The sequence below is a fragment of the Pelophylax lessonae genome (genome assembly GCF_965119305.1).
Source record: "Pelophylax lessonae genome assembly, chromosome: 11".
NCBI classification, from domain to species: Eukaryota; Metazoa; Chordata; class Amphibia; order Anura; family Ranidae; genus Pelophylax; species Pelophylax lessonae.
The window spans coordinates 77,218,346-77,235,847 of NC_138778.1; the positions used below are offsets into that span (position 1 = coordinate 77,218,346).

Consider the following 17,502-nt stretch of genomic DNA (forward strand, 5'->3'; position numbering starts at 1 on the left):
TCTTTTTCTCTTACGTCCTCCGACAGTCGCCGCCTCTTCATATTCGTCACATATGGGGTATTAGACTTTGCTCCGAAGGAGTAGCTAGGCAACAGAATATGTTAACAATAAAGCTTTAACATATCCCACCCTCAAGGGGTGGTCCCCTCAGTCAATACCCTCCTACTTCCTGCAACCATATCTCAGTTTTAATGTCTAGCTTGTCAGGAGTGGCTGGCTCTCTCTGTGCTGGGACTTTCTGTCCCAGGCTCTTTCTTCTTTTTAATATTTTGTTTGAGTTTTTCTCTCTACCTTTATTTAGCTGTTATTTTGTCAGCGTTAGTTAGTTCTTCGGACGAAGAGGATCATGCGGACTGGGTCTCGGGCTGATCCCCCTGGTCGTGGGTCAGTGGCTTCCCAGTCTGCCATCGAGCGTTCAGCCAGGTAACGCTCCTGGCACAGTGAACGACCCATCCCTGTTCGGTGCAGGGATGATTGGTGAGGTGGCTACCTCACTGGACGCTGTGCGGTTTCTTAACCCCCATTTTGTGCGTCTTGAATTGCGACTCTCCCTGCCTCATGTGCAGCGGCTTGTTCGCCTGTGCGGGTCCCCCACGCCATGTGAGGTAAGTGTATCTATGTGGGGACCTGTCTGTCTGGGGGGGTGTCAGTCTGGGACTGTGTAACCTGCCTCTATTCACACTGCTTGTCTCCCTATCTCTCGGCTGCATGCTGTGGGCTGCAAGGGGGGGGGGGGAGCTGTATGACACTGTGTGTGTCAGACTGGTCAGTGTGAGAAGCTGTGTGCTGTGGGGCATGTTTTTTTGGCATGTTTGGGCACTATACGGCGATCGCTGCGGCGATCTGACATGTATTCTGATATTGGAATGTAATGTGTGTTTTAATGCACTGTGGAGCGGCGGTTTCGGCGCCAAACGACGCCATTTTGCCTACACCCGCTCCGGCCGCATGGTTTACATGCATGGCGGCCATTTTCTTGTAGCCTCCATAGGCTTACATAGAAGCGCCCTGGCAGCATCACTTCCTCTTTCCTGGAACACCGATCGAGGCAGCAGCAGCGGCGAGGGTCTCCTCAGGTTTTATCCTTCTGTTCTTGCTGTCCATTGCCTGTGTTCAGTTTGCATATTCCCTGTGGGGGTCTCATTGTGCTTGAGTGTGGTGCGGTGGGCTGCGCTTGCCGCGCTTGCTTAAAAGGGGCAGTTAACCCTTGGTTGTCTGGCATTACAGGGGCAATGGATTCTCAGGAGGGCAAATTTCCTACAGTATTGGTGGAAAGCCAGGGGACCGCTGTTTCCCCCCCAGGGGGGGATTTAGCCACTATTGTGGCTGGCCTTGCTGCTCAGGTGCAAATGCTGGTGGCTGCTCAATCTACTAAAAGGCCCAGAGTTGCTCTTTCCTCTGATTCTGAGGGTGAAGGTGATGGGGCTGTTCTGGCAGGGGCCTCCTTATCGGGGTCCCGCTCCTCTCTTGATCTAGTGGGGTCTGAGGTGGAGGCTGAAGTTGAGGGGGTTGATAATTCTCCCCCTGGCTCGCCTGAAGAACTTGCAATCATGGATGAGTTGATTGCTTCCATTAAGCAAACGCTGCGTTTGCAGGACGAAGTGTGTCCCCCCGCTGCCTTGGCGGCTTATGGGACGCAGAGGAAACGCAGGACGCCGCAGGTTTTTCCCTGCAATGCTGATTTTCAGCGCGCTGTTAAGGATCAATGGCGCGATCTGCGCAAGCCTTTTGCGGTACCGAGTAAATTCAAGCTGCGTTATCCTTTTTCGCCTGCCACTGATGAAAGGTGGTGTGTGCCTCCACCAGTGGATCATGCAATTGCGGTTTTGAACAAAGCCACTGCGATTCCTGCAGAGGGTTCCCCTGTTTTCCGTGATGCCACGGATAGGAGATTGGAGTCTCTTGCCCGTCATACTTATTCTGTTACGGGTTCTATGCTTAAGGCTCTGTTTGCTTCTCTCATGGCGGCCCAGGCGATCGCAAGTTGGACGCAGATGCTTAGGCGCGTCCTAGTGGCCGACTCGGCCTCGCCGGCGACCCTGGATATGGTGAATCAGATCCACCAGGGTGTCATGTATCTGTGTGATGCGGACCTGGACCTGATTCCGTTGGCTGCACGTGTGCACAGCGTGGCGGTGTTGTCTCGCCGCCTGGTTTGGTTGAAATGTTGGTCGGTGGACCAATCTTCACGTAAGACCTTAGCCAATCTGCCTTATGATGGGTCTCGCCTTTTTGGGGAGTCCTTGGATGTGTTGATTAAGGGGATCACCGGGGGTAAGAGCACTCTCTTGCCCCATTTCCCCAAGGCTAAGGGGGCTTCTGGGAAGAAGCATGCTAATTTTCGGCCCCCTCAGGGGTCCTTTCGTGCCTTTCGGCCGCACTACAAGGGCAAACCGTTCAAAGGTCAAGGCTCTCAGAAGAAGCCCTGGTCTGGTAAACAGAAGTCCGGCCAATCCGGACCTGCAGCCCATAACAGTTCGGCCTGAAGGGGCGCCCTCACCCAGTTTTGGGGTGGGGGGACGCTTGCTCGGTTTTCTTCAGCCCTGGTTGGCCCGTGTGCGGGACAGATGGGTTCTGGAAATCGTTCGATCTGGTTACAAGATCGAGTTTCTCTCTCGGCCGGAGAGCAGATTTTTTCCCTCAAATCTTCAACTGTCTCCAGAGCGCTTGCGGGACCTGCACCTGGCGGTGCGGGACCTGAGGGCTCAGGGAGTGGTGGTTCCGGTGCCTCATCGGGACAGGTTTCGGGGGTTTTATTCCAATCTGTTCACCGTACCCAGAAAGGAGGGCAAGGTTCGTCCGATTCTGGACTTGAAGGCTCTGAACCGCTCTGTGCGGGTTCGCAAGTTCCGCATGGAATCCCTGCGGTCGGTGGTGGCTGCCCTGGCTCCGGGGGAATTCATGGCCTCCATCGATTTGAAGGATGCGTACCTTCACATCCCCATATTCGAGGGTCATCAGAGGTACCTTCGATTTGCCATTGCGGAGGATCACTACCAGTTCGTGGCGTTGCCCTTTGGTCTCGCCTCGGCTCCGCGGGTCTTCACCAAGGTGCTTGCACCGGTTCTGGCATTATTGAGGGCCCAGGGCGTTTCTGTCCTGGGGTATCTGGACGACATTCTGGTTCGGTCTGCGACCAGCCAAGGTCTGGAGGAGGACCTGTCTGTCACGATGCAAACTCTACAGGAGTTTGGTTGGACGATAAATTTTCCAAAGTCGACACTGAGTCCGTCGGTTCGTCTCCCCTATCTGGGAATGATACTGGACTCGGTGCAGGCGAAGGTCTTCCTGCCGGAAGACAAACTCAGGACTCTCCGGGAGGAAGTCAGGTCCCTCAGGGACGTTCCGAACTCGTCTCTGCGGACGTGTATGAGATGTCTGGGATTGATGGTCTCGGCCTTCGAGGCGATTCCTTTCGCACAGTTTCACACGCGGGGTCTCCAAGCGGAGATCCTGTCCAGGTGGGACGGGCGACCTCAATCTCTGGATCTTCAGATCTCGTTGAGTCTTCGCACCAGGGAAAACCTTCTGTGGTGGCTCCAGTCCCCGTTGGTGTCCGGGGGCAAGTCGTTTCGTCCGATCTCGTGGACGGTAATCACCACGGATGCCAGCCTGTCGGGCTGGGGTGGAGTTCTGGGCGTTCTGTCCGCTCAGGGGACTTGGTCGGAGGGGGAGTCTTCCCTTCCGATCAACATTCTGGAATTGCGTGCGATAAGTCTCTGTCTTCATCGCTGGACGGACCGGCTGCAGGGTTGCCCGGTTCGGGTGCAGACGGACAATGCCACGGCGGTGGCCTACATCAACCACCAAGGGGGCACCAAGAGTGCCCGAGCGGCTCGAGAAGTGGCCGACATTCTGTCTTGGGCCGAGACTCATGTCCCGGCGATAACGGCGGTTCACATTCCGGGAGTGGAGAACTGGCAGGCGGACTATCTGAGTCGCCAGACCCTGGATCAGGGGGAATGGTCTCTCCATCCGGCTGTCTTCCAGACGTTGTGCGCGAAGTGGGGTCTTCCAGATGTGGACCTGTTCGCGTCTCGCCTCAACAACAAGGTGAAGAGGTTCGTGGCAAGGACGCGCGACCCTCGGGCAGACGCGTCGGACGCGTTAGTGGCCCCGTGGCATCAGTACAGGCTGATGTACGCGTTTCCGCCGATTCAGTTGCTGTCCAGGTTCCTTCGCAGGTTACACTCGGAACGCAGCACGGTGATTCTTGTGGCACCGGACTGGCCTCGCCGGTCCTGGTACGCAGACCTCGTGAATCTGGCGGTCGACGCCCCGTGGCGTCTGCCTCTTCGAGACGATCTACTGTCTCAAGGACCGATATACCATCCTGCTTTACAGTCGCTGGCTTTGACGGCCTGGCTGTTGAGACCGAGGTCCTGAAGGAGAGGGGTCTCTCTCCGGAGGTCGTCCATACTTTAATCAATGCGAGGAAATCTTCCTCGGGGAAGGTTTATTACCGTACTTGGAAGGCCTATTTTGCCTGGTGTGAGTCCAGGGGGTTTTCACCCCGCACGTACTCGGTGTCCCGTGTGCTGTCTTTCCTTCAAACGGGTGTTGATCAGCGTTTGGCGCTGGCTACGATAAAGGGTCAGGTGTCTGCTCTGGCCGTTCTGTTTCAACGTCCCGTGGCTTCCAACCCATTGGTTGGCACCTTTATTCAGGGTGTGCGGCATCTGGTTCCCCCGAGGCGGGATCCTCTGCCCCCTTGGGACTTGAATCTCGTTCTATCTGTGTTACAACGTGCTCCTTTTGAACAGATCAGGGAGATCTCGTTGTCTATGTTGTCCAAAAAGGTCGCCTTTTTGGTGGCGATCACTTCGGCTCGCAGAGTGTCGGAGCTGGCGGCTTTGTCCTGCAAGTCTCCGTACCTGGTTATTCATTTGGATAAGGTGGTCTTGCGACCTAATCCTTCTTTTCTTCCGAAACGAGTTTCGGACTTCCATCTTAATGAGGATATTGTCTTGCCTTCGTTGTGCACGAAGCCTAAACATCCGAAGGAGGTGAGATTGCACTCTCTGGATGTTGTTCGGGCGATAAGGGTTTACCTTAAGTCGACTGAGTCTTTTCGAAAGACGGACTCCTTGTTTGTTCTTCCAGAGGGTCCTCGGAAGGGCATGGCGGCTTCGGCCTCTACCATCGCCAAATGGATCAGGCAGACCATTGAACAGGCCTATGCCTTGCAGGGGAAGGTTCCCCCTGTGCCTGTGAAGGCGCACTCGACTAGATCTCTGAGTACGTCTTGGGCCTGTCGTCATGGGGCTTCTGTAGCCCAGGTGTGTAAGGCGGCGACTTGGTCGACCGTGCACACTTTCACAAAATTCTACAAAGTAGATGTTCAGGCATCGGCGGATGCTTCCTTTGGCCGCAAGGTTCTTAGTGCGGCTGTTCCCTAGGGTCCCTTGTTGGGGACTCCTGGCTGTTGGGATAAGTTTTGTATCCCCTGGTTTTTTGTCTTTTCCTGGGTTGTTGCTCCTGTTGAGCACTTGTTTTTTGCTGTTGCCCAGCTGGTTCCTTCCTTTGGTAAGGTTCCTTCTTTGATGCGGAGACTGCGTTGCCTTTCGGCGCGAATGCGTTTCCCACCCCTCATGTTTGCACTGCTTTGGGACGTCCCCATATGTGACGAATATGAAGAGGCGGCGACTGTCGGAGGACGTAAGAGAAAACGGAATTTTTGTAAAATCTTACCTGTAAAATTCCTTTCTCTGAGTCCTCCGACAGTCGCCGCCCCCGCCCCTCTTTTGGGGTTTGATTGTGTACTCTACTGCTATTCCACTAAAACTGAGATATGGTTGCAGGAAGTAGGAGGGTATTGACTGAGGGGACCACCCCTTGAGGGTGGGATATGTTAAAGCTTTATTGTTAACATATTCTGTTGCCTAGCTACTCCTTCGGAGCAAAGTCTAATACCCCATATGTGACGAATATGAAGAGGCGGCGACTGTCGGAGGACTCAGAGAAAGGAATTTTACAGGTAAGATTTTACAAAAATTCCGTTTTTTTTTTTCTTTGCAAATTCTTTATTTCAGACATGTCAAGCATCATGTTCAACAAACAGGACATGGTGTGTAGATAGAATACAGATCATGTCACGTTGGGTGAGAAGTATAACACGCACAAGAAAGCCTCAGCATTAATTAAAGAAACTAGTTTATTTTTAACAAAAGTTTTTGCGCACCAATCCCCTAGGGTGTACTTTCTTTTGCCACTTTCTCAACTTGTACTTATGTACCCTTGCTTTTGCATTTCTTGATTCCTGTTTTATGCTTTTGACTGTAGAACAAAAACAGGATCAACCGAAATGGGGAGGTAATCGTAGTTTCAGAAATTAGTCGGTACCAGATGCGCAACTTGGCAGACTGTCTGGATAAAATCCGCACCATGATTTCAGAAGCCAGCCAAAAGCCGAAAGTAGAGACAAAAGAAGATATTGAGCTTCGAAAAACCAGGTAAAAGCTTGAGATAAATTGCAGTGTGTCAATGTGTAAACTTCAGAAGAGTTTAACATGTAGTTACATTTTTTTTTTTTTTTTAATGAAATCTGCATTACCCATTGTTAGGGTAATGCAGATTTTACTGCAGGCATAGAAAGTTACTATAATATTAAACTAGATACTACGAGTGGACTGATTTAATGAGGAGATGGTATTACGTAAAGAGCTCAATTAATTTTTTAGTGGGATTTTAAAGATACTTTGAGTATTTTACTCTGTCATTATAATAGTTAAAAATTTTCAAAATTGTTTTAATTTATGATAGACAAAGTGGACCTTCACCCATTGCATGAACTTATTTCTCTTTTGGTCCCCACCTCCTTCCTCTTACAGCACTTCCTGCTTCCTCGCCTAGGCGAGGATTTTGTAGGCACACCCCCCCCCCCCCTCTTGCTACCTTCAGAGATTGCCATGTCAAATATCCTCAGAAGGCAGTTTTACCAAGGGCGCATGCTTGCTGCGAGTTTCTGTGCATGCACTGATATACCACTGAGCTTTCACCGGTATTCGCGCTGGATTTTTAAAGATGGAGGAGCAGAGGTACGGCGAGAGGGGGTTCTAAAGCTGTGGTAAAGTTCCACTTCCAAAACTTTATAAAATTACATGATTTTAAATCATTTTTTGTGAATCTGTGCAATGAGGCATGATACCAAATGTACTGAAAAGTGTAGGGTTTACACTTTTTAAATACTTGTGAGAATCTTTTGGGCACTACATTAAACTATTGTAGCAAGATGATTTTTCTTAGTTTTTTTTTTATCTATAGCGACCTTATGTAAAGAAAAGTACTGCCTCCTGCAATAAGCGATTCATGAGCTGTTGTTAAAATGCATCTAACCCCAAAACTTTAAGTTTTGGATGGAGTATGAAATGATATGTTAGGATGTTTTTTTTTTTTTTTGCTGTACACTGCACTGTGCTGTTATTCATGCTTTAACCACTAACAGACCGCCCGCTGCTGGGCAAACCGACGTAATACAACGTTGCTCGCTCCCGTCGCTCTGGGGCGCGCTCCCTCGCCCCCCGGCCCCACTGATGGTCTGATTGGGTTCAGAACTGATCAGTCATCAGGTCCAGGCTAATGAGTTTTGGCCTGGACCTGTTGATCGGTCCTGCCCAATCAGAGACTGACCTGTGCCTGTGTAATGTAAACACAGGCACAGAAATGACCCGCTCTCTCCTCCCAAAATCTTTTTTAGATTCATCAAGAGAAGAGAGAGGATCAAAACTGTGAGTATTGCACACAGCACACTTGCACGCACCTAGCTTGGCACACTTAACCCCCGATCACCCCCCCCAGCTAACCCATACACCCCCTGTCACATTGCACACTGTATACAGTATATAGCTGTTTCCTATATTTCTGTATTAGTGTGACTTGTGACTTGGTTTAGCGCTTGCGACTGTCCCTTTTAGGCTTAGGACACCCGCCACCCCCCCCCCAATAAAGATTTAACCCCCTGATCCCCCCTGATCACCCCAGTTAACCCCTTCCCCCCCCTGTCACATTGCACACTATATACAGGTAAAATAGTGGTTTTCTGTATTTCTGTGATAGTGTGATTGTGACTTCAGTTAGCGCTAGCGAGTTCGTTTCTGTCCCAAATAGGTTTAGGGTCCCCGCCACCCCAATAAAGATTTAACCCCCTGATCAACCCCAGTTAACCCCTACACCCCCCTGTCATATTGCACACTATAGACAGTATATAACTGTTTCCTATATTTCTGTATTAGTGTGACTTAGTTTATCGCTTGCAACCTTTTATTTTAGGCTTAGGATACCCGCCACCCCCCCAATAAAGATTTAACCCCCTGATCACCCCCAGTTAACCCCTTCCCCCCTGTCACATTGCACACTATATACAGGTAATATAGTGGTTTTCTGTATTTCTGTGATAGTGTGATTGTGACTTCAGTTAGCGCTAGCGAGTTAGTTTCTGTCCCAAGTAGGTTTAGGGTCCCTGCCACCCCCCCAATAAAGATTTAACCCCCTGATCACCCCCAGTTTACCCCTACAACCCCTGTCACATTGCACACTACAGACAGTGTAACAGATCCCCAATACTTGGACCAAGTATTTCTGTCTTAGGTCTCCAGAATCTCACGTGATGCAGTGACCTGGCCCCCCAAACATCAGCCTAAGCTCGATGAAGGGTAAAACAAAAGACACTTTATTCCACAACTCACTTCCAATATATACAGTCTCATGTGTTTGATTTCATAATCATATGCAAATGCAATTGCATACAGAACATAGTCAACATACCTTGGCCATTTGGAAAGAGACAATAGGTGAATGAGCAAAAGCAGAAGACGTAGGCTCGCAGACTGCCCGTCTTCGTTTTCAAAACACCTTACTATAAGTGTCAATACACATCCCCACAGTAGACAATAGCTGAGTTTGACGTCATTAGCATCTCTTTAGTCTCTCATTGTGTGGAGAAGTCCTCTGCTGCAACAGGCAGCTTTAGGCCTGTAACATTGATCCTAGTCTCAGAGTCTGCATCTTGCGGTGACATGGACCCAAGTCCAAAGCAACACCACTCCCGTGGTCTTCCAGCATATAACCCCACACAGGTTATATGTCCGATTAGCTGGTTTCGTCACAGACAGTATATAGCATTTGCCTATATTTCTGTATTAGTGTGACTTGTGACTTGGGGTTTAGCGCTTGCGACCGTTACTTTTAGGATTAGGATACCCGCCACCCCCCCAATAAAGCTTTAACCCCCCTGATCACCCCCAGTTAACACCTTCATTGCCCTGTCACAGTGTCACTTTTATGGTGTACAGTTTTTTTTCTGATCACTATTATTGGTATGGGTTGAAATGTACATGGGTGTGCGTAAAACAAAGATTATCATTGGAGTTTGTTATAGACCTCCCAGTATTAATGAGGAGGTGGAGACTCAGCTCCTGGGACAGATAGAAAGGGCTGGGACAGTGTTAATAATGGGAGATTATAACCACCCAGACATTGACTGGAGTAATGGCACTGCTGGAACCGTTAAGGGCACAAATTTATAAACCTATTACAAGACAATTTTATGGTGCAGTTTATTGAGGCCCCCACTAGAAATTATGCTCTGTTGTACCTGGTAATCTCAAACCATGCAGAGCTTATTAACAATGTTCATATAAAAGAACATCTGGGTAGCAGTGACCATAACATGATTTAATTTAATGTTAGCTGTAAGCAAAAAATGCATACAGGAAATACAAAAACACTTAACTTTAAGAGAGCAAATTTTCCAAGGATGAGGGCTGCTCTCCAGGATTTAGACTGGGAGGGAATATAGGCATTGATGAGCACAGAACAGAAATGGGAATTTCTCTTACGTCCTCTGACAGTCGCCGCCCACTCATATAGTCTTCACCAATGGGTATTGACTTCATCTCCACAGGAGTAACTAGGCATAAGACTTGTTAAAAAACAAAGCATTTACATAGACACACCTATGGGGGCTGTCCCACTTGTCCAATACCCCCCTGCAATCAGCAAACCCAACCCAGTTTGTCTTCTGCCTAGTTAAGGAGTAAGATAGGCTTCCCTGTGCTGGGGCTTCAGTCTCAGCCTTTCTTCTATTTTATGATTTTATTTGCTGCAAATGTGTTTTTTCTTTGTACTACTAGCTGTTTATTTTGTCAGCGTTAGTTAGTCGAATCTTCGGATGAAGACGGCGTTTTGCGGAGCTGGGAGTCGGATTGGTCGTCCTGGTTTTTCCAGGACAAAGGGCCTGATGGAATCCCAGCCCGCCATCGAGCGTTTAGCAGGCTATGTGTTGGCCCTGGCCCCGCAAACGACCCATCCCTGTCCTCAGGGATGCAGCCTGGGAGGTGGATACCTCACCTGGACGCCTCATCCTCCGTGCACTGCTATCGTCCTGCGTTTTTTGGCTGACGGCACCCCTGCCATCTGAGGGTGGGCGGTTTCCCGTCGATGAGAGGCACCCCACGCCATGGAGTACAGGTAAGTACATTCTATGTGGGGCCTCTGTCTGGGGCTGGCAGTCCTGTGTGTCTGTGTTATCCCCTCATGTCTGTGCGTTTTTGGGCTCCCTGATCCCGGTCCCTGACTTTGTTTGCTGCAGTGGAGACTTTGGTGTCCAAAGTGGATATTCTGATGACTGAACGTGCTGACAGAAAAAGGCCTCGTTTTTCCTTGTCTTCTGATTCTGAATCGGATATGGTTGCCGTAGGTGGCGTGCCCTTGAAGGGTCTCGCTCTTCTCTGTCTGAGGGGGAGGCGGAGGTTGCAGGGGTGAATGATTCCCCCCCTGGGATAGCCGAGGACGGCGCAGCTACGGATGCGCTAATTCTTGCCATTAAGGAAACGCTACATTTAGAGGATGAGCCCAATCCTCCGGGCATTGTGTCCTCTTTTGGTACACACAGGACCCGCAAGGCGGAGCAGGTGTTCCCTTGCCCCGCTGAGTTTCACTCTACTGTGAATGATCAATGGCGTCATTTAAAACGCACCTTTGTGGTGCCCAAGAGGTTTCAGCTCCTTTATCCCTTTGCGTCTCCTACGGATTCGCGCTGTTGTGTGGCCCCTCAAGTGGATCACACTGTGGCCAGATTGAACAAGGCCACTCTGGTACCCACTGAAGATTCTCCGGTGTTTAGGGATCCTACGGATAGGAGGATGGAATCCCTTGCCCGCCATGCCTACATGGTGGCAGGTTCCCTGCTAAAGCCTATTTTCGCCTCTGTCATGGCGGCTCAGGCTGTGGCGGATTGGACCAAGGTGCTAAGACGCACCCTCGTGGCTGATGATTCTGCTCCCCCCTACTACCGTGGCGATGGTGGACCAGATCTATCAAGGAGTCATGTATTTGTGCGATGCAGCCTTGAATGAGGCCCCATTAGCTGCGCGCCTGTCCAGTGTCGCGGTGATTAACTGTCGCCTGATCTGGTTGAAAAGCTGGTCGGCTGACCAGACTTCCAGAAAAATGGTGGCTGACATCCCCTATGCGGGGTCTCACCTGTTTGGGGAATCCCTGGATGAATTGGTAGTCACTGGGGGGGTCACTGGGGGCAAGAGCACTCTGCTGCCCCAGAATCCTAAAGGCAAGTTTTTCTGCGGTAAGCAGGGCCCCTCCTTTAAACCAAATCAGGGGTCCTTTCGTGCCTTTAAGGCACAGACCAAGGGGAAACCCTTCAAGGGCCAGGATGGCCAGAGAAAGCCCTGGGCGGGCAAACCTAAATCTGGCCAAGCTGGTGCGGCGGCCCAGTCCGCCTCTGCCTGATGGGGCGCCCTCACCTGTTTCAGGGGTGGGGGGACGTTTGCGCGGCTTCCTCCAGCCTTGGCTGCTCCGAATTCCGGACAGGTGGGTTCAGGAAATCATTCGATCAGGTTACAAGATCGAATTCCTTTCGCGGCCGGCGGACAAATTCTTTCCCTCAAATCTTCATTTGACCCCAGGGCGGTTACAGGACCTGCATCAGGCAGTACAAGATCTCCTCGCCCAGGGGGTGATCGTCCCGGTGCCTCATCGGAACAGGTTTCGGGGGTTTTACTCGAATCTGTTCTCTGTGCCCACAAAGGAGGGCAAGGTGCATCCTATTCTGGACTTAAAAGCTCTGAACCGCTTTGTACGCGTTCGGAAGTTCCGCATGGAATTGCTTCGCTCGGTGGTAGCCTCCCTGAGTCCGGGCGAATTCCTGGCCTCTATCGACCTGAAGGATGCGTATCTACACATCCCCATTTTCGAGGGTCATCTGAGGTACCTCCGATTCGCTATAGCGGAGGAACATTATCAGTTTGTGGCGTTACCTTTCGGTCTCTCTTCGGCTCCAAGGGTGTTTACCAAAGTGCTGGCTCCCGTTCTGGGCCTGTTACGGGCACAGGGCATTGCGGTCTTGGGGTATCTGGACGATCTCCTGTTAAGATCGAGTGCCAGCCAGAGCCTGCTGCGCGATCTGTCCACTACAGTTCAGACGCTTCAGGAGTTCGGATGGACCATGAACGTGCAGAAGTTGACCTTGTCTCCTTCGGTTCGTCTCCAATATTTAGGAATGGTTCTGGACTCTGCTCAAGCGAAGGTGTTCCTGCCGGAGGACAAGCTCCGAACCCTACAGAACAAGGTCAGGGCCCTCAGGGAAAACGAATCCTCGTCACTCAGGACCTGTATGCGGTCCCTGGGGTTGACGGTGTCCGCCTTCGAGGCGATACCGTTTGCACAGTTTCACACAAGGTCTCTCCAAGCGGAGATCCTGGCCAGATGGGACAGGCTCCCTCAGTCTTTGGATCTGAGAGTGTCTCTGTGTCACCAAACCAGAATGGATCTTCTGTGGTGGCTTCAGTCCCCGGCTGTGGCGGACGGAAAATCATTCCGGCCGTTACTGTGGACAGTACTTACCACGTTTGTCAGCCTGTCGGGCTGGGGTGGAGCAACCTGTCTGCCCAGGGCACTTGGTCGGTGGAGGAATCCTCCCTCCCATAAACATATTGGAATTGGGAGCGATCAGGCTGTGCCTGCTCCATTGGTCGGATCGTCTTCAGGGCCGCACTGTACGGGTGCAGACGGACAATGCCACTGCGGTGGCTTACATCAATCACCAAGGGGGCACCAGGAGTGCCCGGGCGGCCCAGGAAGTGACCAGCATTCTGTCTTGGGCCGAGACTCATGTCCCGGCAATATCGGCAGTTCATTGGCAGGCCAGGGGGAATTGTCCCTGCACCCGGACTCTATTTCAAATGCTGTGTGCTAAATGGGGATCCCCGGATGTGGATCTGTTCGCGTCTCGGCGAAACCACAAGGTTGAAAGGTTCGTGGCAAGAACGCGCGATCCTCTGGCAGACGCCTCCGATGCACTAGTGGTGCCTTGGCATCAGTATCATCTGATATATGCCTTTCCTCCGATTCAGTTGTTGTCCAGGTTCCTTCGCAGGTTGGCCTCGAAACCAACATTGGTGATTCTGGTGGCGCCGGACTGGCCACACCGGTCCTGGTACGCGGACATCGTTCACCTGGTCGTCGAGCCTCCATAGCGGCTACCAATGCGAGAAGATCTACTGTCTCGGGGACCGATCTTCCATCCTGCTTTACAGTCGCTGGCTTTAACGGCATGGCTGTTGAAAGCCAGGTCCTGAGAGACGGGGGTCTCTCCTCAGAGGTCATTCCTACCTTACTCAAGGCTAGAAAAGCCTCGTCTGGTAAGATTTATTACCATACATGGAAAGCTTATTTTGCCTGGTGTGAGTCCAGGGGCTTCTCTCCTCATTCATACTCGGTGGCGAGAGTGTTGGCTTTCCTTCAGTCTGGTGTGGACCAGTGCCTTGCGTTGGCCACGATTAAGGGCCAGGTATCTGCTCTGGCTGTCCTTTTCCAGTGCCCCGTAGCGTCTGATCCTTTGATATGCACCTTCATTCAAGGTCTGCGGCATTTGGCCCCTCCTCAAAGGGAGCCCTTACCTCCATGGGACTTGAACTTGGTTCTGTCCGTGTTACAACGCTCCCCGTTTGAAAACTTTAGGGGAATCTCGTTGACTCTGCTGTCTAAAAAGGTTGCTTTTCTTGTGGCGATCACTTCTGCTAGGAGTTGGCGGCCTTGTCTTGCCGCTCTCCTTACCTGGTGGTTCATAGGGATAAGGTGGTCTTGCGACCTAACCTGTCCTTTCTTCCAAAGATGGTTTCTGATTTTCACCTTAATGAGGACATTGTTCTGCCTTCGCTCTGTGCGAATCCTAAGTATCCTAAGGAGGTTGCTTTGCATTCCTTGGATGTTGTCGGGGCGATCAGGGTTTACCTGCCGTCGACTGAATCCTTTCGGAAATCGGATTCTCTTTTTGTCCTTCCTGAGGGACCTCGGAAGGGTATGGCTGGGTCTGCGGCGACCATTTCAAAATGGATCAGGCAGACAATTGTACAGGCCTATTCGTTGAAGGAATGGGTACCGCCCTTCCCTGTCAAGGCGCACTCTACCAGAGCGGTGAGTGCGCCCTGGGCCTTTCGGCATCAGGCTTCGGTTGCCCAGGTATGCAAGGCTGCGACTTGGTCGTCAGTGCACACCTTTATCAAATTTTACAAAATTGATGTTCTGGCATCAGCTGATGCCTCCTTTGGCCGCAAAGTTTTCTGTGCGGCAGTACCGTAAGGGGACCCTGGTTTTATTGTGTGTACCTGGCTATTGGGGTTGTTTATCCCCTTGATTATTTGCTTTCCTGGGTTGTTGCACCTGTTGAGCTTTTTTTTTTACCCAGAGTGTTACCTTTCTGTTCATGTAAGGTTCCTTTCTCTGATGTGGGTACTGCGTTGCCTTTCTGACGGTTGCGTTTCCCACCCCTCATGTCTACACTGCTTTGGGACATTCCATTGGTGAAGACTGTATGAGTGGGCGGCGACTGTCGGAGGACGTAAGAGAAAATTGAATTTTTGTAAAATCTTACTGTAAAATTCCTTTCTCTGAGTCCTCCGACAGTCGCCGACCCCGCCTCTCTATTGGGGTTCTTATAGACTTAACTGCTTGCTACCAAACTGAGTTGGGATGGCTGATTGCAGGGGGGTATTGGACCAGTGGGACAGCCCCCATAGGTGTGTCTATGTAAATGCTTTGTTTTTTAACAAGTCTTATGCCTAGTTACTCCTGTGGAGATGAAGTCAATACCCATTGGTGAAGACTGTATGAGTGGGCGGCGACTGTCGGAGGACTCAGAGAAAGGAATGTTACGGTAAGATTTTACAAAAATTCAGTTTTTTTCAAAAAGACTTTATGCAAACTCACTGCAAAGTATATTCCCATGGGTAATACGTTTAAAAGGCTAAAAATAAAACCTATGTGGCTCACGGCAAAAGTTAAAAAAGCTAAAGCTATTGATAAAAAGAAAGGCGCTTTTAAAAAATATAAAAATGAGGGAACACTACCATTGATCAATTGTTACAAAGAATATAACAGAATATGTAAAAAGGAAATCAGGGACGCAAAAATCCAAAATAAACGACAGATTGCAAAACATAGTAGGACAAACCCCAAAAAATTCTTCAAATATATTAACAGTAAAAAGGTTATGTCTGAGCATGTAGGCCCTTTACAAAATAATCAGGAGTGGGTGACTGGGGACAAAGAGAAGGTAAATTTATTGAATTCTTTCTTCAGCTTTGTATATACAAAGGAGCATGGGGGAGCTCATGACCATAATGAGGACGGTATTGACACAGCCCCAAATGATCCACAATGGCTCAAAAGTGATATGGTCCAGAAATATTTAGACAGAATTAGGGTGGATAAAGCGCCTGGACCAGATGGCATCCACCCACGCATCCTAAAAGAACTGAGCGCTGTAATTTCTAAGCCTTTGTTTCTAATTTTTAGGGACTCGTTGAGGACTGGAATAGTACCACTGGATTGGCGTAGGGCCAATGTGGTGCCTATATTTAAAAAGGAATCAAAGTCTTTGCCAAGTAACTATAGACCTGTTAGTTTAACTTCTATAGTCAGGAAGATATTGGAGAGTTTAATAAAAGACCACATAGATGCGTTCTTGCTGGAAAAAAAAAATTTTAAGCAACAGACAGCATGGATTCATGAGAGGCAGAATTTGTCAAACAAACCGGATTTCTTTTTATGAGGAGGTAAGTAAAACCTTGGACAGAGGAGAGGGGTGGCTGTGGACGTAGTATACTTGGATTTTGCAACAGCGTTTGACACAGTTCCCCACACACGGCTAATGTGTAAGGTAAAGTCTACTGGCTTGGAAAGATAAGTTTGTAATTGGATAGAAAATTGGCTAAAAGATAGCATTCAGAGAGTAGTGGTTAATGATTCTTACTGTGACTGGTCTAAAGTTATCAGTGGTGTACCCCAAGGTTCAGTGTTGGGACCCTTACTTTTTAATATCTTTATACATAATATAGGGTCTGGGATTAAAAGTAGCATTTCAGTCTTTGCAGATGACACCAAGCTGTGCAGTGGAATAACTTCTTTGCAGGACGTCTCCAACTTACAAGCTGACCTCAATGCACTGTTTCATTGGGCAACTATGTGGCAAATGAGGTTTAATGTTGATAAATGTAAAGTTATGCACTTGGGGGCTAAGAATATGTATGCATCATACATACTAGGTGTAGTAGAACTGGGGGAATCCATAGCGGAGAAGGATCTGGGTGTTCTGGTAGATCATAAGATTAATAATAGCATGCAATGCCAAGCTGCTGTTTCCAAAGCAAGCAAAGTCCTTTCTTATATTAACAGAGGCATGGACTCCAGAGAGAGAGATATAAATTTGCCCCTGTACAAATCATTAGTAAGACCTCATCTGGAATATGCAGTTCAGTTTTGGGCACCAGTTCTTAAAAAGGATATCGGGGAACTGGAGAAAGTGCATAGATGGGCAACCAAACTGATAAGAGGCATGGAGGACCTCAGCTATGAGAAAAGATTAGATGAACTGAATTTATTCTCTCTTGAGAAGAGGAGATTAAGGGGGGATATGATCAACATGTATAAATACATAAGGGGTCCATATAGTGAACTTGGTGTTGAGTTCACTTTAAGGTCAACACAGAGGACAAGGGGGCACTCTTTACGTGTACAGGAAAACAGATTTTGTCTCCAAATACGGAAAGGTTTCTTCACCGTAAGAGCTGTGAAAATGTGGAATAGACTCCCTCCAGAGGTGGTTCTGGCTAGCTCACTAGATTGCTTTAAAAAAGGTCTGGATTCTTTCCTAGGTGTACATAATATAAATGGGTATTAACATTTTTTTTAGGTAAAGTTGATCCAGGGAATATCCGATTGCCTCTCTGGAGATCGGGAAGGAATTTTTTTCCCCTGCTGTAGCAAATTGGATCATGCTTTGCTGGGGTTTGTTTTCGCCTTCCTCTGGATCAACAACGGGTATAGGATTGTATGGTTGGGTTTTCAATACTGTTTTTTTTTTTTTTGGTTTCAACCTGACTAGAACTAAATATTAGTGTCACAGCTGACATTAGTTAGCGTTAGCGTCAGTCTAGGACAGCGCAGATCCCCAGCGCATAGTTAGAAATATTAGTTAACCCCTTGATT

At 49.4% G+C, this 17,502-nt stretch overlaps 1 protein-coding gene across 1 annotated transcript in view; it reads left to right on the forward strand.

Moving 5' to 3' along the window:
* CDR2L (cerebellar degeneration related protein 2 like) overlaps positions 1–17,502 on the forward strand; it is a 297,936-nt gene that overhangs the window by 260,831 nt on the left and 19,603 nt on the right. The window contains exon 9 of the mRNA XM_082271608.1: positions 6,283–6,452. Within this exon, the coding sequence (XP_082127734.1) occupies positions 6,283–6,452 (170 nt within the window). The remainder of the gene's footprint in view (positions 1–6,282; positions 6,453–17,502) is intronic.